The 27,219-nt window shown below is 45.7% G+C and overlaps 1 protein-coding gene across 2 annotated transcripts in view; it reads left to right on the forward strand.

The window, feature by feature from the left end:
* The window catches only part of UQCC1 (ubiquinol-cytochrome c reductase complex assembly factor 1), a 127,558-nt gene that overhangs the window by 14,541 nt on the left and 85,798 nt on the right, over window positions 1-27,219 (forward strand). For both annotated transcript variants that reach the window (XM_088442783.1, XM_088442784.1), the window contains exons 3-4: window positions 14,544-14,639; window positions 23,065-23,172. In XM_088442783.1, coding sequence (XP_088298909.1) covers window positions 14,544-14,639; window positions 23,065-23,172 — 204 coding nt within the window. The remainder of the gene's footprint in view (window positions 1-14,543; window positions 14,640-23,064; window positions 23,173-27,219) is intronic.

Raw genomic sequence — 27,219 nt, forward strand, 5'->3', positions numbered from 1 at the left:
CCGTGCTACATGCATCTGCGTCATTGACACAGAGCACGGACGGGATCAGAGAGACCCGTCTGTGCTGCTGCGGTAAAAAAAATATTAAAAACCTATGTTAAAAAAGGAAAAAAATGGCGTGCGCCCCTCCCACCTCCAAAAGAGCAACCAGCTCCAGGCTTTTAGTGACCCAGTGCTGGTTGTGCTTAAATACAGGGGACATACGATGTAGGGGTCCCCTGTACTTAAGTACAACCAGCACCGGGCTAGTCAGAACCAGCCCTGTTTGCCAAAATACGGGGGACAAACGTAGGAGGGGTCCCCCGTACTTTGCGCAACCAGCGTTGTGCTCTGATCCGGTTTTGGTTCTGGAAATAGAGGTGGGGAAATGAGTAGGATCTCCCAGTATTATCCAGAACCATCACTGGACTTTTTTAGCGGGAGGCTAATGCCATAGCCAAGGGAGCCCTTTCACCGGACCCCCCAGCCGAAGCCTTAACCTTGACCGCTAGTCATCTCAGGATAATAAATAATAAAGGGGTCTCCCTGTGTCATACCGCACTCGATCTAATGATTATGCAAATCATTAGATCGTGCACGATGGATTGGGTGAACATCGTGCAGCTTTTGCTGCACATTGTTTACTTCAGCTGCCGGAGAGTTCAAGGGTCATTGCATACGAGATTGCATCATATGCAAATCGCACTGTGTATGGGCACCCTTAGATTTGTAAATTATGTTTTTCTGTCTATTTATAGTAGCAAGGTGGAATGCAATCGACACAGACAAATGTTTTGGGCACTTGTGGAGTGTAATCAGGTTGTTGTTGCTGCACGCTTGTATAAAGTACTATTAAACTCCTAAATTGATTATAGTAATTCATTGAAGTTTGATATCACATGTGGTACAGGTGTTGTCAGTATTATGTTGACCATAGATTTTGTTTAGTTTAACCTTTCCCCATTCCTTGCATGCATGATATGAGCACCTAAAGTTCCATTGAATAAACTACAGTCATCCATCCATATTATCTTGCCTGACATTGAGATTGCCATTGATCTTGGAAGCTGATTAATGGTAGTTTAACACAAGACCTTCACACACCTAGACTGTAGGTTTTCCAACATTTCCCTTCTTTCCTATAGCTTCGCTTACCTAACTTGCCAACACTTTTATTTAAATATGCTCTGGTACAATCAGAAGTATAGAAATTCACAGCTGTGTTTATTATATAACACTAACTAAGATCCTGGTGGAAGTCTGGTTGTGGCATAATACCTCAATGCTCCCCAGATGTTTTTCAAATGACACTTAATCAGCAGAAGGTACATAAATAGAGGGGAAAATGTTTCATAAATCACTGGAACAGTCAGCTGCAAAATTTCAGCATTGAAGTTATTTCAGAGGAAATTCCAGTCCCTGTTGTTTATAAATTATCATATGTTAGTAATGTAAATTATCTTTAAAAGTGCAGGAGTGTAATGCAAAAGCGCCACCGAAGCGTGAAAATTCCAAGAGTGCACAATACACGCAGCATGGTGCAATCTGTGCTTGCCAACGGTATGGCACTCGGAGACTGTGCAGACAGCAACATAGTGGACAATGACCTATATATCATAGGCTGCTGTGCTGCGAGCTCACTAGTACCCACAGGGAGTGTTTTCTTATTGAATGGTTTGTTGGCAGCTGCCGGGGCACGGCATGCAACTCTGGAACAGTCTACCATTGTGGCAGCTATTTATTCTCGCAGACGCTCTCTTCCACATTTAAAGCACAGACCATAAAGAGACCTGGCAGCGCGAAGACTGGCTGGGTCTTGGCTTTAAAATGCACAATGCCTGTAGTTCACCAGAGACAAAAACAAATTAATTTTTTTTGTTCCGATTGTTGATGATACTATTTTGTGTCTTAGAGACACATTACATTGTTCAAGGAGATGATTACAACAATGTCTGTGTCAATAATTACATTTGTTTTTGTTTTCCAGTCTGCACTACAGTACATCAGTTAAAAGGAAGCTGTAAACATAATCACTACATGTATGAGTGATAATCCCTTTTATTAAGTTTTTGGCTGATCTGTAACACTGTGGACGTTTGGCTATCTTTAATCTAATGGTTTGTCAGTAAGGCTGTGTGTATTTGGAAAAGGGGGCACTAAGAAGGGAGACAAGTAGATGGATGAAATCAATACTCAGCACTGTTACAATGGATTTTGTGAAATATATATGAATTTGTCCAATCTTCTAAGACTGTGACAGCTCCTTTATATGTCACCGTCTTAAAGAAAGGTCATTGCTACTCAACACAACACGGCTGGGATATAAATGACCAATGAATATCCAGCAGTGTGTTGTCACAAACAACAGGCTTCCATAGATAAGTTTTAAAATGTTTTGGGAGAACAGTTAAATGAAATATAAGAGACATACTTTTTGACTTATTAGTATCTCATATAGAAACTTGTGGTTGCTCCTTGCCATATACGAAAGGTAACCAATCGGCCAGGTACAGAGTGTTACTGTTGCTATGTGTTTGGACGAGATAAAATTAATCTCTACATTGGGTAATAGCACTCCAAAAATACATTTTAAACTTGACCTATTTTGTTAAGTATGACTGTCTGTTGCTGAATATTCTTAGGTGATGGGTAGATCTAGAAAAAAGATGTAGGGGTATATTAAAGTGCTTGTTTATAGAAGTGGAGATGTTGCCCATAGCAACCAATCAGATTATACTTAACATTTATCTAGCACCTTCTAGAAGAAAATACCTAGAATCTGATTGGTCGCTATGTGCAACATCTCCACTTCTAAAAACCCACACTCTACAGTAGCAAATATACCCCTTTAGAGGAGTTTGGACAGTAAACTATACCCCTTTCATACTGTCAGCAAATAACCCGGGTTATTGCACATGAACGCGCAGCAACCCGGGTTACTGTGCAGTGTGAAAGGGCCCAGTTGAAATATCCCGGGTCGAGCGACCCGGCATTTCATCTCTGGTAACGAGCAGAGTTGAACATGAGTTCAACCCGGCTCGCAGTGCAGTGTGAAACGGGTAACACGGGTTGAGTTCGCTGCATAGGAATTGAACGGGAGCTCAGCAGTAAAAAGTGCTGGCTCAGCAGTGATAGCGGTACCGTCATCGACCCGGCATTATTGCCGGGTCGGGCCGCCACTCTGAAAGGAATGTCAGCCAGGTGTGACACAGCATTTGCTATGTGAAAGGGGTATTAGTGTCAGGGTTGGCAATAAGCGGCCCTCCAGCTGTTGTTGAACTACAAATCCCAGCATGCATGGCAACAATTTTATCATGGTCAAATAGCAAAACTGTGGCAGGGCATGTTGGGATGTGTAGTTCAACAACAGCTGGGGGGCTGTAGGACGGTATGGAAAGAATAAAGCGATCAATGTAATAGTTTGGAAACTTTTTTCTTCTTATTCAGTATTTATACAGTGCCAAAATATTACTCCAAAATGTAACAATAATCTCGGATACTAGAAGTATAAAACTCATTGTTTATAGGAGCTTACAGTGTAAAATATGAGACAAATGTGACACACTAGTATGAAGAGAAGATGAGATCTTTGTGCTGAAGAAACACAATTTAACAGATGCTTTTTGTTTGTAAGTTTAATTTTTCCGTTTAATGCTAAGTGGTCTATGTACTAATAATCACAGACCAGCCGTGATTATTATGTATCCACATCGCCTGATATATTGTAATTTTTAATGAAAAATCCATGCTACGTACAAAGGGGAACTTGCAGGGACAGCGGTTGTGGTATCCCTGCGAGTTATATCCCTGGCAAATTGTAGAAGTCTTTCTCAGTAATGAAAGATTTCTCCGGGAGAAGCCGACTCTGCGCATTCGTACAGTGTCAGCTTCTGGAGCCGGCCTGGACTGCGAGATTGAAAGATCTCTCCTGCTTCTGGAGCCTTCATAGGCTTACAGCAGTTACACCATCTGAAGATGGTGTAAACTACCTGGGCTAAACTCTGAAAAGCTTAGCTTTTTGGAGTTTAGTACATAGAGGTCAGATCATAGCAGTTCCCATTATTATCATTGGGGATTATCTAAAGTTAGCACTTTGCCGGACATTTCTGTGAAAAATAGTACATAACTAAAAAACATAAAATTATGTAGAAATTTCAGTTTCTGCATAATTTTTTGTAATGAACAGATTAATACATAGGCCCCTAAATCTGGCCCAATGTAAGGAACAGCAACTTCTGTAGAGTGATGTGGAAAGACTACAGCCTTTGTATAAACTATGAGCAAATGTAGCCAGTAAAGGTCAAGAATAATCCACAAATGAGTCAATTCATAGTTAGATTCATAAGAAGTTGAGGAGCGTAAGAAATTTATCCTCTTCAGCTGAGTCCAGAAGTTGAGCTGCTCTTTGGTGTTGAACTCTGCTAATCTCATTTGTAGATGGCACACACTGGCTCCATCATCTTCCCAAAAACTAGTATGGAATATATAAGGGTTACAAGAGAATATAATTAGGTAATTAAGCAGATAACTCTTTCGTAGTCCATATTGGGTCATTGCATGTCAAGTGGACCAGCTTTGTCACTACTTGCTGATTGTGCGCTGCGGAGTCGGTGACTATTGCACCCACCTCCACATAGTTATGCTACTATTGCATATTGTGAACTAACATTTTTCCAAACCTCATGTAAAATGTTATCACAATTGGACATGGTCAGGTAGTTGGACAATATTGCAGGACTTAAGTGAGGGGGCTGGACAATGGGGAAGGGCTTGGAAGGTGGGGGGTGACTGAACCACAAGCAAGGTCAGTAGGAAAGGACCTGGAGGTAGGGTTGTTTAGACAGTGAAAGAGGACTTATGGTGGCAGAGTTGTCTAGGCAGAACTTGGGGAAGGAGCGCCTGAATATACAATTTTCCACACTGAGTATCTGCACTGAACGTGTTCATAAAGGAACTAGACAAGGGGTTCAGGTAATGCTGACATTGACAATAACAGCAATAGAGCAGTTACAAAGGTAAGTTATTGCAAAGTGACATTTCATATTACTAGCTTGTTTTCATGGGTTGCTTGAAGTTTTACAAAACTATACATCTAAAAATTATTTTTTTATTAAATTTATTTAGATGGGAATGAAAGACTCACTGTTAAGTATACAAAAATATCATTATTTACTATACAGTATGAATGTCAAATAAAAGTTGTATGAATCTAAATTATACTAAAGAGTCTGAGCCAAATAAGTCTTGGCAGCCTTCTTTGTAGTAAAGGAAGTACAATGATAAACAGTTGTAGAAACTGATTTATTCTACATTACTGTATGAGAAAGCAGGCTTCACTAGATACACTCCCAAACTACCTGCAGTATTAGCATAATCCTAGCATTATATTAGTTTCTAGTTACTTACATTTGGCCAGAGGGTAATTCACCTGGCTTGTCAGGTGTCTATCTCACCAATGATAGCCATTCCATACTTGTGTAAGTCAGGGAAAAATGTGTTAAGTAAAAGAGTATTGTGGCCTCTGGGACCTGGTAAATAACATAACAATAATATAAAATAGTGTTTGCTCAGATCAGCTTTAGTGTCTTTCACAAGTGCATGAAAGGACAGGATTTAATCTAGACTAGAAAAAAATGTCCACCAGCAATAAAATTTGAATACTACATGTGACCAGGCTGCGTCAAAGCTTCTCTGTAGCGTTGTCCTTAACACTACATGATAATAGCACCAATTTTATGTCAAATAATTACATACTGTTATACCACATGTTAATAAGGAATCGGTATGTAACACCGCTGGATCTAAGCCTGGCTGATGAAATCCTGAAGCCAGAAGTTTGGCAGATGAAGATCCGGACTAGGGTAAGTACCCTAATCCTTCCTCCCTCCCCTAACCCTCTCTTAGTGGTGCTTAATCCTAACCTCCCCCCTAGTGCCTAATCCTAACGTCCCCCCAGGGGTGCCTAAACCTAACTCCCCCCCTCCCCGCACCCTTACCGGTGGGGGGATGCCTAACCCTAACCTCCCCCCCCGGTGGTGCCTAACCCTAATCCCCCCTTCCCCTAACCTAATCCTAAAGGACGCCTGTGCTGCTACCTCATCTCCCCCCGCCGGTGCCACAACACCAGTAACTGGACTGGTGATTTCAGCGGGCACCAGTGGAGCTTGGCTAGCGGCGATGCTGGGACCCAGGACTGCAGCCGGAAGCACCGCTTGCAGGGAACCACGTGGCAGTCCAGGCCGCTGTAGTGGGGTGTCCAATGCGTCCGCTCCACCGCTAGACCACCGGGGCAAGTCAGTCTGGCATCAGAGGACAGTGGCGGCGCCATGTAGAAGGCCAGGGATTCCAGGGGTTGTTACAGCATAGAGGAGGTAGGCTCTCCCTGGCAGCCCAGGTGCTGATCCAGCTGAGGTTTTCCCGCATCTGGGTTGCTCCTCCTACCCTCCTCTGTTATGAGACTGTTATACAGTGCTCAAAATACTACCAAGCCTTGTGCTTTGAATAGTTGATTCAGGACCCATTCCAAGTATATTGTATGTGACGTGTGCTAGCTCTGCTGTGTTTTTACTGCCTTTTATTTTTCTGTACTGTCAGGTATAACTATCACTACTATTTCTCCTCAACCCTTTGCTACAGGTGTGTGGGGAATATTTATTTATTTTTTCTTTCAAATTGTACTTCACATTTATTTTATTTGTGACGGCAGTCACATTTGCACTTATTATGTCTAGGAATAAGGGTAAACAGGAAACCGAGGCCTAGGTGCTGGTTTCATGTGAAGGTTGTTCGGTGGGCTTGTCCCCTCAGGACTTTATACAGAATGGTTTGTGTGCTATTTGTTATAAAGAACTACCTCACCAGTCCAGTTTACCAGCCCCTGTACAGGAGCCATCTGGAGAATCCTTTTCTCAGGTTATGATGCAACTAGTGGACTGTCAGCCTACTCCCACGCTGCCTCCCTTAATGGGATACCGACAGCAGTTCCAGCCTGCTTTAGTGACAGACCGGTAGTCACTAAAGCGCCTAAGCGGACGATATGATTTTATCAGTCTGCTCAGAATGTAGATTCAAACGTATCATCGGAGGGATCAGATGATGCGCCGGGTTTTTCTCCAGGGTCTATCTCAGGAGAGGAGAACCATCCTCCTACAGTGGATGTCCCTTCTTTGGTGAGGGCGGTCAAATCAATCCTAAATATACAGGGTGATGAGCCAGCCCCTAAACCTAAGCTTCCAGTGTTTAAACACCAGAAGGTGATAAAAGCTGAGTTTCCTAAGTCTGAGTAGCTCACTGAACTTACAGAAGAAACATGGAGTAACCCGGATAAACGGTTCCATGTTACAAAAAGATTAGCATCTTTGTATCCTTTCCCACCTACTGAAGTGGGAAGTCCCTCCTACTGTAAATGCTTGTGACACATTTAGTCAGGAGTGCTACGTTACCTATACCATCAGCATCTTCCCTTTAAGATCTTTCAGATTGGAAAACTTGAAACATGTCTTAAATCAGTGTTTTCATTGTCTGGAGCTGTTACTCGACCATCTGTGGCCGCGGCTTGGGTGTCCAAGGCTATTGAAGAATGGACGGGGGCATTAGAAGATAGTCTACCAAATGCTACCAGGGAACAGCTGACCTATATCTCCCACATACGGGAAGTGGCCTGTTATTTGGGAGAAACTGCAATTGATGCGGGGCTCCTGGCTTCTAAAGCATCGGCAACTTCGGTTGTTGCTCGCAGAGCCCTTTGGTTAAGGTCCTGGAAAGCAGATACCAGATCCAAGAAGGCTCTGGAAACCTTACCTTTTTATGGAAACCTACTTTTTGGAGCAGAATTGGATAAGATAGTCTGGCAGCCTCAAAATCTGCAGGTCTGCTATCAACAGCTACGTCAAACTCTAGGCCATTCTTTTAGGTCCTTTCGCCCTCAGGGAAGGGCAGACCGTATAGTTGTTGCAGGACCACTTGCCGGTCAGACGTCCAGCCTCTTAGCCGGATGACAAACCCTCTGCCTGCACACTGAGGGTAAGACCTAACATATATATATATATATATAGTGTGTGTATATAAGATATATATCTAAAATATACACACACACACACACACTGCTGTGTGTCAGTTTTGGGACTGGTATTGGGGTGCGGGGCTCTCTGGGCTGGTGTGGCTGGACTGCTTCATGTTATCATAATGTACACTTCTTTAGTTTGTTTTTTATATATGTAGCACTTTATACACTTTTTATTATAACCTCCTACTTATGTAGGACTTAACACATAGGCTTTCTTCTTTATTATTCTTTAACCCTCACTTCAAATCTCACACTAGTGTGCAGCCATGGGGCGGTTCTGCTGGGTTGGCCTGGGGGGGTCCCGTGCCTGTATTTGTTCTATAGGAGTGTTAGGGACCTGCCTGATAGAGATCACCTGGACGCGGTGGGCAGGCCCATAATTATGGCCATTATTATGCTAAGAACCTCTAAGATGCAATTTAGCAGTATTATTATTAGGTTCAACATAGTTAGAGTGTACACTTGCATTTGTCTCGATATTGGCACAGTTTCCAGCTGTTCTACAACACCATCTCCAACTGACCATTGCCTGCCTACACACAATTGGATCATCAAGCGGATGGTACATCTAGGGGTACTTCTGGATTCTCAGGCTCAAAGGGTATTTCTGGCAGAGGACAAGATTTCGTCCCTAATATTGCGAGTACGCAAATTGCTATGTAAGCGAAGGGTATCCATTCTATCAGCGATGCAGGTCCTGGAGTCAATGGTGTCCACCTTCGACATGGTGGAATATGCTCAATTCCATTCCAGGCCTCTGCAACAATTGACTCTCATTCATTCTCCCTCTCCCTCCCCCCATTTTGGATTCCAAATTGAGTGCTCCTCAAAACGGACGCCAGTCTTCACAGATGGGGGGGCAGTGACATATCATACTTTTCAGGGAAGATGTACACATCAGGAAAGTCACTTGCCCTTAAACTTCCTGGAGCTGCGTGCAGTATAGAAAGCGCTCATCCTGGAACAGGACCTACTCCAAGGCAGGCCAGTCCAGATCCAGTCCAACACAGTAGCCTGTCTCAATCATCAGGGAGGTACGCAAAGTCATGCATCCATGAGGGAAGTGACAAACATTCTGATCTGGGCAGAACGTCATCTTCCGGCTATCTCAGCAATATTTATCCCGTGAGTCCTCAACTGGAAAGCAAACTAAGTCATCAGGACATAGTCGCCGGAGAGTAGGCTCTCCATCCGGGGTTTTTTTCAACTTCTGATAAAGAAATGGGGCCTACCAGACGTGGACCTCATGGCCTCACGTCACAACCACAAGGTTCCAAGGTACGGGTCCAGGACCAAAGACCCCTCAGCAGCCTTCGTGGACGTGCTGGCAGTGAAGTAGGACTTAATGCTGGCGTATCTCTTTCCTCCGATTTCCCTTTTCCCAAGGGTCATCAGGAAATTCAAGAAGGAAGACGGCACAGTAATACTGGTAGCTCCTGCTTAGCCCAGGTGCCATTGGTTCACCGACATACGGAGTCTATCCATAGACAGTCCGTATCCTTTTTCTCTATGGCCGGATATGTTAGCGCAGTGTCCCTGCCTGCATCCAGGCTTACCTTGTCTGTCTTTGATGGCATGTCTCTTGAGTCTTCCATCTTAAGAGCCAAAGGTTTCTCCAGCTCTGTGATTCAAACGATGCTTAGGGCACGAAAGCCTTCCTCTGTCAGCATCTATTACAGTTTTGGCATTCTTTTGGTCAATGGTGTTCCCACAGAAAGTATGACCCTAAGGTTTTTAGGGTTTCTCGGGTACTTGCTTTTCTCCAGGCTGGTCTAGACCTCGGTCTCCGCCTGGCCACTCTGTGAGAGTTCTGCGCTGTCAGTTTGGTTCCAGTGAAAGATTGCTTCTCTGCCAGATGTTAGAATTGATTTTTAGGGTTTTCTTCGAGTGCAGCCACCCTGTCCCACCGGTGGCTCCATGGGATTTGTCTTTAGTTCTCCCCCATTTGAACCTCTTGACTCAATGGATCTGAAGTAGTTGGCAGCGAAGACACTTTTTCTCATTGCTTTCTCTTCTGCATGCAGAGTCTCTGATTTGGCAGCGCTCTCTTGTCGCTCCCCCTTTTTGAATTTTCACCAGGATAGAGCTGTTCTCCGTACATGGACGGGTTACCTTCCTAAGGTAGTGTCTCGTTTCAATGTCAATTTAGAGATTGTGGTTCCAGCTTATCAGTCTTCAGACCTTTCTGTAGGTGAAGCCTCCCTGGATGTAGTTTGTGCTCCCCTATGTGGATCATACAAACTCTTTTAGAAAATCAAACTCTGACTCTTATTATCTTGTAGTATTCAAATCTTATTGCTGGTCTAAGGAGGACATTTTTTTTTTTTTAATGATTGGTGGTTACAACAACACAGGAGACCCAAGCTTTGTGAATATGTATCCATTGTTTATTGTGTAGGGAGTTATCCAATAACACAAAAATACTACATTAGTGGGTATTTAGTAAGAACAAGCAACACTTTATGGAGTACCTAAGTAATACTTACTGACAAGGGTAAGCACGTAATCACCACAAATGCTGGAGAAACATGATTTAAAACATGTATGTCATTGTGGAAAACAACACATGAACTGTTGAGCCGCGTATCCATTAGGCGATTTTAATGGGTGATTGACCGATTATGACAACGTAATTGTTCGATTGCTCATTAATCGTGCACTATAATGGCGGAAACGACCAGCGATGCACGCTCCCGCTGGTCGTTTCCGACATCAATCATCGCCTGAACATGCCGGTCAATCTGCCGATAATGAAAGATTGGCGATGTTCAGGGATGAGGGAGGGTGTCTACACTGAACGACATATCGTTCAGTGTAGACACTACAGTGGATCAGGAACGACTGTACGATTACTATGTTGTAATCGTACTGTCTGTTCCATAGTTGGCAAGTGGATACGCAGCTTTAGAGTACAGACCAGCAGTGTAGAATTGATGCTACATTTATTTTACATTGTCCGGATTAATCAGTACAATGTAACAAACTGTACATGGCAAAGGATGGCAGCAGAACTGAAAATATTTAAATGTATTAAATATAAAAGCAGCCCAAGAAGCATTCTCATAGTATAACATTCAGTTCATTTATGGATTTCTATTGGATAGTCCTGTTAAGGAATGCTCTATGCTGGATGATCAACCAAAGCTCCTAAAACCCGCAGAAATATTAATGCTATTAACTTTCAACAACTAGCTACCTCTCTACAACAACGACTCTCACCAATTTCTACATTCACTTCTCCTGAGACTGCTGCATCACACCTAAACCAGATTCTAGAAAAGGCCCTTGATGAAGTTGCTACAGCGATCCATCACACACCACGTAGGCTTAGACGTCAACCGTGGCATTCTAACTTAACAAGGCATCTACAAAAACTCTCATGTAAAGTAGAACGTCAGTGGCGAAAGTCTCGTACTACAAGTGACTTCTTCACATATAAAACTATCTACAACTCTTATCGTACTGCTCTGGACACTGCCAAACAAACATATTTCCAATTTCTAATTTCTGCTCAAGCCTCTAACCCCAAGCAACTTTTTAATACATTTAAACTGCTTCTTTCCCCTCCCTCACCCAAGCCACCTGCTACTATCTGTGCACAAGATTTTGCTTCCAATTTCAAGGACAAGATTGATAATATCCTAAATGAAATGGTATGCTCTTCCTCAGCTAATGACCTGCTCAATTCCCTACCTGAACCTTTTGGCACATTCTCTTTGTTTGTCCCCACAAATGAACATTAAGTATCTACACTCTTCTTATCCTCCTACTCGATTACCTCTCCTGTAGATCCTATACCCTCACAAATCATTAAAGTTCTGTCTCCAGCGCTCATCCCAACCCTAACTAAAATCTGTAATTTTTCTCTCTCTCTACTGGCATCTTTCCATCACATGCAATGATTACTCCCATTCTGAAAAAACAAAATTCTGACCCCAACACACTCTCAAATTACCGTCCTATCTCCCAGCTCCCATGCCTCTCCAAGCTACTTGAGAGACTTGTCTACACCCACCTCACACACTTTCTTAACTCACACAACTTATTGGACCCACATCAGTCTGGCTTTCGTTCCCAACACTCCACAGAGACAGCACTGACTAAGGTAGTAAATGATCTGGTTACTGCCAAGGCTAAAGGTCATTGCTCACTCCTAATTCTTCTAGATCTCTCTGCTGCTTTTGACACTGTTGACCACTCTCTTCTCAAACAAACACTACAAGCCCTAGGTCTTAAGGACAAAGCTCTTTCTTGGTTCTCTTCCTACCTATCTGATTGCTCTTTTACTGTTCGTTTTTCTGATTCTGCCTCCTCTTTGCTACCTCTATCAGTTGGAGTACCGCAAGGCTCTGTCTTAGGTCCTCTGCTATTCTCAATCTATACCACCGCTCTTTTGGATTTCAGTACCATCTGTATGCAGATGATACTCAAATCTGCCTATCCTCCCCAGATTTATCACCATCTGTATTGGTCCGTGTCACTGAGTGTCTTTCTGCCATTTCATCTTGGATGTCATCTCGCCACCTGAAACTTAATATTTGTAAAACAGAATTATAGTGTTCACGCTAGCTAGAGAGGGCACGTCCGTGCGCGCGCGACCGAGAAGGGGGCGTGGTCATTGAAAAGGGGGCGTGTCTATAAGATGCGTCCCCTTTTCGTCACTCTTGGGGGCGTGCCCGGTACTTACGGACACCCCGGGCAGCCCCCAAGCCCTGCAGTCAGGGAGAATAGATGCCGGGCGCATGCGCCCGGCGTCTATTCTCCGGCGGTGACCGGGTCACCGCATATTTCTTCACCCGCGGGACACTGCGACCCGCGGGTGAAAACGGCTCCCGCAGGCTGTTAGGGCAGGGCGCTTTTTGCCCTCCTTCTGGAGGGCAGGGCGCTTTTTGCCTTCCAGAAGGAGGGCAAGGCGCCGCGCCCCGCTAAAACAGCCTAGCGGGAAAGCTAAATTAATTATATTTCCACCAGCTAATAACGGTTACCAACCTGATCTCTCAATCTCTGTTGATAACTCGACAGTCCATCCTGCCCCACAAGCTCGCTGCCTAGGCGTCATACTTGACTCTGAACTGTCCTTTGTTTCCCACATTCAATCTGTCTCAAAATCATGTTACATACATCTAAAAAACATATCCAAAATTCGACCATATCTCACACAAGACACTGCTAAAACCCTAATCCATGCACTCATTTGCCACATTGACTATTGCAATAGTCTCCTTACTGGCCTTCCCAAAAACAGGCTATCGCCATTACAATCCATTATGAATGCAGCTGCGAGGCTTATCTTCCTTGCCAAACGTTCATCGTCTGCTGCACCACTCTGTCAGTCCCTCCATTGGCTGCCGGTTTTCTACCGTATTCAATATAAAATACTTTTACTTACACATAAGGCTATTAACCAAACCACACCAACATACATCTCTTCACTCATTTCAAAATATCTCCCAACCCGACCTCTCCGCTCAGCACAAGATCTGCGATCTCCCCACGCATTACTTGCTCCCACTCACGGTTACAGGACTTTCTTCGGGCTGCACCCACTCTATGGAATGCCTTACCACCCACAGTAAGACTTTCCTCTAGTCTCCAATCCTTCAAGCGTTCCCTGAAAACTCACCTCTTCAGGCAAGCTTATCAGATTCCAGAACCACCCACATAACCCTCATAGTTTCCATATCTAATTACATCCCCTTTCACAGTCCACACATAACCTCACACATTATCTTTCTTTCACATCCTCCTGATATTTGGCCAACATTCCTGTGTGACTGGATCATGCAGCCCATCAAGAAACTCTCCATTCTGGCTGGACCAAAAATGCAATACACAGCACCTATCCTTGTGTATTAATGCCTATTTCCCTATAGATTGTAAGCTTACGAGCACGGACCTTCCTACCTGTATATCTGTGTGTTATTTCCCAGCTTTGTTCTATTTATGTTTCCAATTGTAAAGCGCAACCGAATATGCTGTTCTATGTGAGAAACAGTTAATAAATAAAATAAAATGATCTGATGAAAGAAACTAATTAGTTTCAATTTAATTTACCTATGCCACATTCTGTATCCCAGACAGTAATATTATAACAGATAGGCTTTTAAAACCGTGCTGTCTACAGATCTATATTGAGCAGTGTGTCCACACATAGGCTTTTAAAACAGTACTGTCTACATATCTATATTAAGTAGTGTGTCCTGAGGACATGCTCTTTTCCTATGACAAAATGTTATTCTATCTTCTCTGCAAAGACAAATGAATTGTGAGAATGAACTGATGAGATATGCTGTTATACTGTACTCTGTGAGAACTGCAGTAAGATGAGAGTGTTCCATATGACCAGTAGTGATAGCAGCGCTTAATGCAAAAGTTTGTGTATCTACAATCCCTAGCTGTGTTGGGCAACATATCTATTATAATAAAGTGTTTAGAGCAATTATTGCCTGTGTAATTAAACTGTGTTGACGTGTGTTTTTTTTTTTTAAATAAAAATCAGCGCGCTTTTACTACGGTTTTGAAAGATGAATGTAAATCACTACAGTACAAGATTGCTGCAAAACAGATATGGAGGACTTTGCACACCACACACAAAGTAAGACCTAAGTTTGGTTCTATTGTTTTGTCTGTGTGTATTAATATAGAAATGCAAAATCAAGAGTCTCACAGAAGTACAACCGTGTTCTCTATCTTCTGGATTATAATCTTCCTGTTCTCCACTTTACTCTCTCCTGCCCATCCTTTTGACCTCCTTCATACACTGCTCCCTCTTTCTCAGTTTACTTAATTGTTCCCCCACACTGCCTACTCTTTACCAATTTTATTGTAGACCATTTCTTTACTCCACTTCCAAGGGCAGTATTTCCCCGGGTATCCTTTTACCATGGTTTTAGTTTTTCTGCTTGGCAATCTCATGGGAATGATAACATCACCTAAAATTTGTTTTGGGTGAAGCAGGGTAGGATCAATAAAATACAAATCTCAAAGTAAAGCTCCTGTTACAGAGGAGGCCTGGATTGTGCAACTTGTATTCCATTTGAAAATATTGTTTGCTGCCTAATCTCCATGACCTTCACAAAAGTCAGGTTTTTTATTGACTGAATATGACTTTTTGACGACCAGCTAAACCGGCAAAGCTCCTATAAATCTTGTCCCCGAAATGCTTATTTAAATATCTAATGCAGAAACACAGAATTGCAATTTAGGACAGCATTCTGCTGATGTCATCATTTGCAGTTTTTGCAATTTGATTGGCTACAGTGGTGTAGCTAGGGGGGAAGCAAATGCTCCCCCTAACATATAAATAGTCCCAAGTGGAGTCTCCGCAACGCAATGGTGGATGAGCGGACTCTGAAGCTCCGGTTCCGCTCAATCACAGGGATCCGATCAGTGGATCTGGGGGAGGACATTTTTGTACCCTTTTACCAGTTTCCTAAATGAAGCGGCTACCAGAGGTGCTGAAGATGGTACATCTGAGCCATGGACAGTTGTACAGTAAATAGTAGAGCAGGCAGGCTCAGATTATTTGCTCCTACACCCATACAGGTGCACCCAATCCATTCTTCACCTTCAGTTACATCCCACTGCATTTCCAACACACATCTCTCAGTATGCCATACCTGGGGCTTGAACTCACAACACATGGAGCGATTTGCTCCTGCATAGGAAGCCTGGTAATTCTAACTATATGAAGCTTGTTGTAATTGTCAGTAGGGGGGGGGGTTTAAGCAATTAAATTGTGTTGTTGTTTTTTTTTTTTTTTCCAACTTCGGAGGGCATGACCACGCCCAGTATAATGTGGCCACACCACAGCATGATATAGCCATGCCCCTGCATATGCACTCATTTATACTTGGTTCCCTCTGGCCTCAATACCTGGCTACGCCACTGCTACTGCATGTTGGCCTAGCCCTTCCCACTTCAAACATGCTAACATCGGGGGGCGATTCAATCCAGTGTTATGTTGAGTAGTTCCGGGAAGGAGTTCCTGGAGCTATTCAAATGACCAAGCTGTAAACTCCTGACTAGTGGATACCTACTTGCACCATCCAGAGGTGCGAGCAGAAATCCGACCAAACTAAGGCCGCAATGCTGGTTTCCGGCTTAGCACATGCCGAATGTCCGGTTACTGAACACCTGACTTAGTGCACGGTAATCACCATCACGGGACTAAGTGCAGGGTACAGCAAGGGCAATTGAATAGCTTCGGGAACTTCTACCCGGAGCTATTAAACATAGTACTGAATTGGATCACACACATAGACGCTTGCTGAAGTGTGCTACTGTTAATATTTTAATAATCTGATTGACTGTAGGTTATTCCATGGCCAATAATGCTCTAATCTTGTAAAATAACGAGAATTAAATTGAAATTACCTAATAAATTAAGTTGTATGTTTCCCTTGTCTATGTACACACAATAACAGTGGCCACTCACAATCACATTCAACATAGAGAACATGCTTAATAATGCCTATTTCTACTTCAGGGTCCATAGGGTATCCACAGGATACCTTGGGGTATAGGTGTGACGTCAGTCGCAGGGCACCAAAGAGTTAAGCTTTCAGCCTCCCAGGATGCACTAGGTCCCCCTCCTATACCCCGCCCCCAGGCCAAGGCACCTCAGTTTAGTTTGGTGCCCGGCCGGAGTCGGGTGCACCTGTTGGAGTGGGGGCTAGAAGAGCCCCTGAAGCTTATTCTTCATGCAGCTGTGGCTGCACAACTGGATGAACAGCATGGACAGTCAGTCCTGACGTCCATGCTGTCTTCCCTACACCCCGCCGGTACCAGAACGCCGGTACTGATCCGGGGATGCTGGTGGGCGTCTGGGGTCACAGCTAGCGGTGACCCCAGATGCTCCGGACCATGGCCGGATTCAAGGGGGACAGAGGTAAGCAGCGGGGTCCCGCGGTGGGTCCCCGCTGATCACATGGTCCTAAGTCCCCAGGCAGGGGGCTCCCTGGGGACTGGCTGCAGCGTGGAGCCAGGCGACCAACCTGCGCTTCCACTACCCCCTGGGACAGCGGACCGCAGCAGAGCGGTAGCGCTGCGGCGTCCCAGGGGTTAAATGCATGCCAGGGGAGCGCGCCTTCCCTGTCTCACAGCCGGCGCCTCCCCCGCTGCACACAGCCCTCTCTGCACTGTGCTGACTGGTCCTGTGTCAGCGCTCCTCCCCCAGGCCAGCTTCTCTCTGCTCCTCGGCGGCCATCTTCTCTGCAACGCATGGTGAACGCTGCTGGAAGTCTGGAAGGAAGCATCGTGGTCTGGGTCCCCCCGCATACCTCTCCTCCGCTGTGGCTCAGGTCTGTGTATGCAGCGCTGTGTCCTACCAGGCCCTGTGTCTGTGTAGTTGAGTGATCAGCGCTGTTAGTGCAGGAATTGTTATTTCTCTGCATTGTATGTGACTGTGCTAGCGCTGCCTGTAACTATTCTTCACTAAACTGTCAGCTTTATTACTGTCCCTGTTCTTTCTGCTAAAGCCCTTGCGGTGCGGTGCTGCAGGGTGGTCTCTCGCCTATTTAATACTTAATTGGTGAGAGAGGTCACATACGTGGTGCCATCATGTCTGAAAGTGATTTTCCCCTCCGGCTACAGTGTACCACGTGCAAAGTACCGTTAGCGGAGGGGGAGGGTAGCGCGGAGGGCCTTTGCCGGCAGTGTTGTCCATGGCGCGGCCTATTACGGTTACAGCACCGGTACAGGAGCCGCCCTGGGCTTGTTTCGCTCAGGCGTTAACAGCTTTAGTGGGCCAGTTAGCTCCGCAGCCCGCGTTTACTCCGATGGGTTTGTCCCAGCAGTCTGTGGTGTCGTCACCCATGCAGGGGTTCCCACGACAATTGGTGGTACCCCACAGTCTCCCTATTTCCCCGCACCCGGGTTCTCAGGAGCCAGCGTGGGTTAACTCCCTGACGAGTTCTTTACAGCACTTGTCGGATGTATTGCAAGGGGAGTCTGTGATGCGGCCTCATAAAAGGCCGGTGGCGTCTCTGTCCGCTCCTTATGAGGATGACGAAGGGACGTCTGATGATGGGGAGATTCTGGATCCTTACGATCAGGAACCTTTCCATACTAAGGACGCTGATGCTAAGTCCAAAGTATATATTCCTGGACTTATTCGGGCGGTCCGCACAGCCTTGGTGATTGAGGACGAAGTTCCCCCAGCGGCTAAATCTAAGTATGCCTTTTTCAAAGATGTGAAGGGCGATGCCACAGTCTTTCCTCTTTCGGGTCAGTTGGTGGACCATTTAGAGGAGGCGTGGAAACAACCTGGCAAAAGATACCAGCCGCAGAGACGCCTGGCGGTGGCTTATCCGTTCGCGGATAATTATTTTGCTAAGTGTGAATCCCCTCCACAGGTGGATTCTCACGTGACCCGTCTTGTCCGTAGTGCCACATTGCCGATGCCATCCATGTCCTCCCTTAAGGATGCTACGGACCGCAAGGTAGAAATCTGCCTGAAGTCCGCTTATTCCCTTGCAGGGGGGGCAGCACGGCCGGCTATGGCCATTTGCTGGGTTGCCAGAGCGATGGAGCGCTGGGCGGATTCATTAGAGGCTTCTTTTGAATCCGACTGTCCGGCCGAACAAGCGGAGTTGATTGGCAATCTCCGTGATTCGGCCACCTACATCAACGAGGCGGCTCTAGACATTAGTACTCTGGTGTCTAGAATTTCTTCAGCAGCGGTAGCTGCTCGTCGCACCTTGTGGCTGCGATCCTGGAAGGCGGACGCAGATCCAAGAAAGGTCTGGAAGCGTTGCCGTTTACCGGAGAAGTTCTCTTCGGTCCGGATCTGGATAAGATTGTGGCCACGCTGGCGGCAGCCAAATCTGCTTGTCTCCCGTCGGCCGCTGCTCCTTCTGGTTCTGGACCATCGTCCTTTCGGTCATCTAGGGCCCAGGGCAGGCCCAAACCACAGTCGTTTCCTCGACAGGCTGGCCCTAAGAAATCGGGCAAGCCCCGGAAACAGGCATGGAGTACCAGACGTCCGGCCCCCAAGCCAGATGACAAGCCTGCGGCCTGACGGTCCGGGTCTCCCCTTGGGGGATCCCAGGGTGGGAGGCCGCCTGCTGCAGTTCTCCCGGTGTTGGTCGTTCACTACGACAGACACTTGGGTTCTGGAGGTGGTCTCTCACGGGTACGCCCTCTCCTTCCGGCACAGACCCCCGGCTCGATTCTTCACCACGGGTCTACCATCAGACCGGAACAAGGCTACGGAGCTGCGGAAGGTATTGCACACTATGCTCCAGGCTGGAGTTATAGTGCCTGTTCCATTCTCCCAGAGGGGCCAGGGTTTCTATTCAAATCTATTTTTGGTACAGAAACCCAATGGGTCATATCGTCCGATTCTCAACCTCAAAGCACTCAACAAGTCTTTGCGGGTCCCGAAGTTTCGGATGGAGACCCTACGGTCCATCATTCTGGCGCTGGAACCTGGGGACTACATGGTGTCATTGGACATACAGGACGCTTACCTGCATGTCCCTATTCTTTTGCGCCATCAAGAGTTCTTTCGGTTTGCAACCGCAGCGACCATTTCCAGTTTCGGGCGTTACCTTTTGGCCTGGCGACAGCACCACGTGTTTCACCAAGGTGATGACGGTCATGGCGGCTTCTCTGCGGCTGCAAGGAGTCCGCATGTTGCCGTACTTGGACGACCTGTTATTGGTGACAGGATCTCCAGAGCTCCTGTTACACCACTTGGACCTGACCATTGCACTGCTGCAACGGCACGGCTGGCTAATCAACTGGCAGAAGTCCACTCTAATCCCGTCTCGGAGGATTCTGCATCTTGGAGCCTTATTGAACTCGGGACAGCAAAGGATCTTCGTGACGGAGGACAAGATCTCTGCTTTACAGTCAAGGGTGCGCAGTTGTCTGCACAGCCGCCGGGTGTCCTTACACTCGGCGATGAGGTTACTGGGCTCCATGGTGTCGGTGTTCGACATGGTGGAATACGCCCTGTTTCACTCCAGACCTCTGCAGCACCTGATCCTGTCCAAGTGGAACGGGCTGCCTCAGTCTCTGAAGTTCCAGACGATTGTGCTCACCCCGGAGGTTCGCCTGTCCCTTGCGTGGTGGTTAAAGACGACCCACCTCAACAAGGGACGTCCGTTCTGGGTTCCAAATTGGGTCCTGTTGACAACGGACGCCAGTCTTCGGGGCTGGGGAGCAGTTTCGGGTCCACACTTGTTCCAGGGCAGGTGGACGCCGACAGAAGCGGAGCTTCCAATAAATATCTTGGAACTCCGTGCGGTCTTCAATGCTCTCCTGCAGGCACAGCGGTTTCTCCAGGGTCACCCGGTGCAGGTCCAGTCGGACAATGCTACCACCGTGGCCTACATAAACAGGCAAGGAGGAACTCGCAGTCGGGAGGCTCTCGTAGAGGTCTCTCGGATCCTGGTTTGGGCGGAGCGCAATCTTCCGGCCATATCAGCGGTCTTCATCCCGGGAGTGCTAAATTGGCAGGCGGACTTTCTAAGTCGCCAGGACGTTCATCCAGGGGAATGGTCCCTGCACCCGGACGTTTTTCAACTACTGGTGGACAGGTGGGGTCTTCCAGAAATCGACCTCATGGCGTCCCGGCACAACAACAAGTTGCCGGTGTACGGGTCTCGCACAAGAGACGAAGGGGCGTCTCTGGTGGATGCTCTGTCCGTCCGGTGGACGTTCAGGTTCACATACCTGTTCCCTCCGGTCTCCCTTCTTCCACGGGTAGTCCGGAAATTCAAACAGGAAGGAGGGATGCTCCTGTTGATAGCTCCCGCGTGGCCCAGACGGCACTGGTTCTCAGACCTTCAGGGTCTGTCCGTGGACAGTCCTCTGCGGTTGCCGCTACGACCGGACATTCTGTCTCAGGGTCCTTGTCTTCACCCGGACCTGACTCGGCTGTCTTTGGCGGCGTGGCTATTGAGACGGCCATGCTGAGGTCCCGGGGGTTTTCCAGCTCTGTGGTGCGTACCATGTTACGAGCTCGGAAACCGTCTTCCGCGAGGATATACCATCGCGTGTGGCATATGTTCTTCCAGTGGTGTCGACCGAGAGGTTATGCACCGCGGGAGTTTCGTCTGTCTCGGATTCTCGCCTTCCTGCAAGCGGGACTAGATCATGGGCTTCGCCTTGTTTCTTTGAAGGTACAGGTTTCGGCCCTATCTGTCTGGTTTCACCGTAGGATTGCTACAATCCCGGATGTGCGCACCTTTATGCAAGGTGTTCTCCGTATTCAGCCGCCCTTTGTTCCACCTGTGGCGCCTTGGGATTTGGCTGTGGTCCTGAGGGCTCTCCAAGGACCGCCGTTTGAACCACTGGGCTCAGTGGATATTAAATGGCTAACAGCTAAGACTGTTTTCCTTCTGGCCGTTGCTTCAGCCAGACGTGTTTCTGAGTTAGGGGCTCTTTCTTGTAGACCCCCTTTCTTGGTTTTTCATGGGAACAGGGCAGTGCTCCGCACTCGGCCCAAGTTTCTTCCCAAAGTTGTTTCCCAGTTTCATGTTAACGAGGAAATAGTTGTTCCGGCCTTTAACTCACCGGGTCTTTCCGTGGGTGAGGCCTCTTTGGATGTTGTGCGGGCCTTAAGGACTTATGTGGACCGCACTTCTTTGTTTAGGAAGTCGGACGCTTTGTTGTCCTCTATGGCTTCTGTAAAAAGGGTTGGCCTGCTTCAAAGCAAACTTTGGCAGCCTGGATCCGTATGGCTATTTCTGAAGCTTATCTTCATGAAGGCCTACCGGTCCCTCCTTCTCTGAAGGCTCATTCCACTAGGTCTGTGGGTCCTTCGTGGGCAGCTTGACGTGGTGCCTCGGCAGTTCAGATCTGCAAGGCTGCTACGTGGTCTTCTGTCCATACCTTCGTGAGGTATTACAGGTTTGACACCTTCGCCTCTCAGGATGCTTCCTTCGGGCGGCGGATTCTCCTTTCTGCACAGGAGCGTCCCCACCCTTAAAGGATACTGCTTTGGGACATCCCCAAGGTATCCTGTGGATACCCTATGGACCCTGAAGTAGAAAATATGAGATATGGTAAGAACTTACCCTTGTTATCTCTATTTCTACGAAGTCCATAGGGTTCCACAGGACTCCCGCCCTGTCGCACCTGTGCTGCAGATGGGCTTTGCTCTGGTCACCGGTTTTCCGTCTCCCTCTGGTGAGAATGTGATTCTTGTATGTGTCCAGATCTTTGTTCTCTCTCTTCCTTCTCCTCCTCCGGCCTATGGCTTGGTAACTAACTGAGGTGCCTTGGCCTGGGGGCGGGGTATAGGAGGGGGACCTAGTGCATCCTGGGAGGCTGAAAGCTTAACTCTTTGGTGCCCTGCGACTGACGTCACACCTATACCCCAAGGTATCCTGTGGAACCCTATGGACTTCGTAGAAATAGAGATAACAAGGGTAAGTTCTTACCATATCTCATATTATCAAAGTGCTGAATACACAAGTGGGTGAAATGATTACTACTTGCGTGTCATCACATGGTTATGAACAGCCTATATGAACAGACGGACCGACAAACAGATTCTGCAAGCACAAATAGCATCTAGTGCCAATTGTAAACTATACCTAAAGAAGACCCTTGTTGTCAGTGTATTTATCTTTATTTTGCTAAACCCTTGGATTCATGTAATTAAACATTGTGGTTTACCTCTGATATTAAAATATTTTGTTGGGTAGGGAGCCAATGTCAAATGTTTATTTTCTGCTCTTCATCTGTGACTTCATATAAATAAGGTTGTTAACCTAACCGCTGGTCTTTATAGCTTCTTCTGTAAAAAAGACACAACCTCCAGACACTAAGACAGTAAAACAAACACACCGTGGTGAAGGGCTGATGATATTTTTGCCAAACCGAAGTGTTTTGTCATCCTAGTTGATGAATCTAAAAACAAAAAGAAAAGGTTAAATCGAACATAGATAATAAATAACCTAAACTTTTACACTGTGTCTCCAAATATTTGTTTTACGTTTGCTGTTGTGTATGAGTATGGTGGAAATGTATGTAAACTCCTTTTTAACAAATCTTTCTTGCTGTAGAACAATACAACGAAAGATGAGCTCCGACCGTCGGAGGAAGAGGTTGGAACTTTTACCAAGATAATTGAGGCAATGGGCTTCACTGGGCCACTTAAGTACAGTAAATGGGTAATAGAACTTTTCTATCATGTGTTTCAAATAAATTCCTTTGGAGTTGGAGGTGCTCAGTTAGATGTGTATTTATTTTATATTGTTAATACATTTTCACTTAAGGTGCCCAAAAATTTCCACATGTAAGTTACATCTGAAGTGAAGTTAGGCAAATAAAAAGGAAAATCATGGCGTTACAGTACACATTTTCCAAGTGATGGTGTGAAATGGGCTGGGTACGGGATCCAGGTGGTCGGGATGCCGACAGGAAGAATTCTGATGCCTGAAGGTAAGTATACTAACACACCTTTCCCGTAGCCTATCCTTAACCCTCCCCCCCCCTTCCATAACCTAACACTAACCCCCCTGCAGCCTAAATTTAACCATCCCCCTAGTGCCTAACTTCTATTCTAACCCAAAGCCTAATACTTATCGTAGGGATATCAGCGGTCGGGATTCTGAATCCAGGATTCCAACTGCTTTCGGTATTCCAGCGCCAGGATTCTGAGCGACAGCATCTTCACCGCCTGGATGCCAACTACATCCCAGTAAAATCTGTCCACTGACAAATCTTTGCATTAATTGGTCTGAAAAATAATGTGCACCTTTATATATTGCCAAACAAGTGATACCTTTATCTTGGCATTACAAGTAGAACCATGCAACAAAGCCATTTTCTCTAGAGAGGGTTTTATGAAATTGCCACTCCCATTGTTGGCAGGCCCGTGACTATGTCAGGACTGAAAGTGACTAGGATTTTTTTTATTACAGATTATGAGCTGGAGGACAGAAGTCTTATTGGGCATTTATCTTAAAGAAAAAACAAAACCTGGGTTGGCAGAAGAAAAAAATTAGGGGCTCACAGTCTTATACGACCAACATGTAAAAAGGAAATAAAAACACTTAAATCATACAGCTGCAATATCCTCCCCTACTTAATTTCCTATGCATCTTCTCTCTCACTCAGAACTGTTTATTCATTATACATTAAGTTTATTCAGTGAATTTCAAATGTATTCTGTAAAATAAGATCTATTTTAGAGGTTTTTTTTTTATTGGTTTACAAACTTAATAGCAATAAAAATAAAAATGAGGATACAATGAGTTCTTTAAATTCTTATGTGCATAAAATAGATGGCAAAATGCTTGTTGGCCTCAAAACTTAAGGGGAGGTGAGATATTGGAAACAGCCAGGCCAACCCCATTGCCTTCAGCTAGCCCTGGGGGAGGATGCACACATTTCGGTAGAATAAAATATTTGGAAAGTTCCAAAGAAGGTCTGAAATTTCACTGTTTGTGGGATTTGCTTATGTTGAGATGTTGTGATACCAACAGTACAATTAATGTAAGGAAAACCTGCAAACAGAGGAGGGGAATCTGATACTAGTGTAGGACAAGCAGATATCTCTCTAGGGGTGTCATAGTAATATACAATTAAGTTAAAGAAGTGGGACGAGTGGCTAGTGTGTAGGTGTGGTATTGCCTTCTTTGATATAATCACATTTAGAGATATGGTATGTTCAAAATTTTACTTAACTACAGGTGTAAAATAAAATCCAGTATAACAAGTGAAATGACTGAGTATTCCGAGGAGTACACTGGATGTAAGTAACTGCCAACACTCCTGCTAATCAGAGTAAAACAATGTCTCTATATAGGGTCTTAGTCCAAATATATTTCTAATATTTTATTAGTTTCTTATGGTGTGAACACCAACCTAGAATGTCTTCCATGCTTCTATAAGATTGAGAGGTATTGTTTCAGTGTTATAAAACTTAGTCAAGGGTTGGACCTTGGTTATTATATCCAGACGTTGTTGGGCACTGCTTGTCATAACCAGACATTTGTGTTGTGTGGTTGATTGGAGGGCATCGATCTCCTATTCTGGGAATCACAGTCTATGGTATCCGGTGTTGATGTGAACCCGTACACAGGGATGGAGCGTCCCGTGCTACCTGTCATTGGAGTCTCCAATGACTGCTGCTGATAGCTATTATTGCAGCGTCTTCCTTCCTGTTTGTGGTGGTTGCTGGTCTGACCGTTCCGACTGCGCCAATGTGGGGAGGTGCACAGTATGATAAATGTCATGCCCTGGCCGGGGGTGGCTTGACTTTTCTGTATTCGCTTGACTTGTGGCAGTGGCTGTTTAAATTTTTGACTTTGGGGTCAGTGAAGGTACAAGAAAACAAGCTTACTTTCACCACACTAAGGACCTGATTCAGACCCGCTCGCTAAATGCGGACGCTCGCTCCCAACGTATGCAAATTCAGCTAAGTGACATCAAGGCAGGCAATCGCACGGCATGGCATAAGCATGCCCACTATGTCTTTGTGTCTACAGACGCCCACCAGCCAGTCTTAAGACGCCCACTTGTGTACGTCATCTCCAGGAAGTGTATGCAACTATCGCTACATCGGGGTCCATCGTAACTGACTGCAGCGCTTGCGGTTGACTGTACCCTACTGCAAGCAGTTCAGTGTATAATTCAACCAGGTGACGTGTACTATGACGCTTTCTGTTAATTATGCACGCCTCTGAAAACTGCGTTAAGATGCTCAGGCACGCCTGTGTTCGCAACTCCACTCCCCCGTTTCCAGTGGCCTGCCCCTGTTACCACCCACAAACGGTCTCTCCTGTCACTCATTCCACTGGGCTGTCTTTGCAGGGGAGCGAGTGCATCCCGATTGCTCATACTAGTTTGCGCACGCACACTGCGAAGTACACGCATGCGCACATTAGCAAACATCGCCAGCAATGAGCGATCGCTTGCTAGCGAGCGGGTCTGAATCAGGTCCTAAATTCACGCTGTGACAAGAAATGTCCACAGCAGCCTGAGGGTTAATGGAGGATCTGGAGACATGATGATCGACAGTGGCAATAACCAGTATCAGCAGCCGTACCTTGAGACTTGGGGGTATATTTACTAAAGTGCGGGTTTTTAGAAGTGGAGTTGTTGCCCATAGCAACCAATCAGATTATACTTATTTATCTAACACCTTCTAGAAGATAATGGCTAAAATTTGATTGGTTGCTATGGACAACATCTCCATTTCTGAAAACCCACACTTTAGTAAATATACCCCTTAGGGTTAGGTAGAGTACAGGTGGTGCAGGATGCTGCACTCCTCTGTACCCAACAATTGAGTTACATTAACACTGACAACCTTAGACTGGCATTTCCAGACTGGGAGAGCGATACACTCTAATCAACCACACACCAGTGACTGCAGGCATCTGGTAATGACAAACATTGAACTATGATCCAACCCTTGACCAAATTAATGTAATCCTGAAACAATACCTGTCATTTTATATAATATCTAAGACATTCTAGGTTGGTTGTCACACCATGAGAAAAGGTATTACATTATTAGAAAGTTAGGATGTTGACATTTGCTTACATCCAGTGTTCTCCTTGGTAGAGTCAGTAGGGTTTATGTATCAAGCAGTGAAAAGCGTGGAGAAGTTGCCCACAGCAACCAATCATTGTTATTTCACTTGTTACATTGGTTATATTTTTGTACATTCTATTTTATTTTATGCCTGTAGTAAATGTGATTATATCGCAGGCCCACACCTAAACACAAGCTAAGCGCTTACTCCTCTCTCTTCTATATCAAAAGTACAGTAATTTTATTTTTTGGTCTGTATTGCTACACTGTTCTTGTTGTTCTGATAAAATACATATTTAAAAAAAAAAAAAAGACTTCTAAACTCTTATTCTGGAAGTTGCAGTCTATGGTTTCCTCCGGGATGTAGTTATGAGACCTGCGCCCCCCCTAGGGGAGTTTAGGGATAGACATTAGGGGGGAGGTTAGGGTTAGACACTAGGGGGGGAGGTTAGGGTTAGACACCACTAAGAGAGGGTTAGGGGGGAGAGGGGTATGGATAGGGTACTTACCTGCCCTGTCAGGATCTTCTCCCTTCGGGCTGCCGGCGTCGGGACTTCATACCCATCCGTTTCCACATTGTATTGTATTGTAGCACTAATATGAATTTTTCACAAAGTACAAAATCAAAACGGTCATATACTAATGGTGCGTACACACTGGGCGATTAAAGTGG

Source organism: Taudactylus pleione, unplaced genomic scaffold, assembly GCF_031769625.1.
Source record: "Taudactylus pleione unplaced genomic scaffold, aTauple2 ptg000317l, whole genome shotgun sequence".
Taxonomy (NCBI): domain Eukaryota; kingdom Metazoa; phylum Chordata; class Amphibia; order Anura; family Myobatrachidae; genus Taudactylus; species Taudactylus pleione.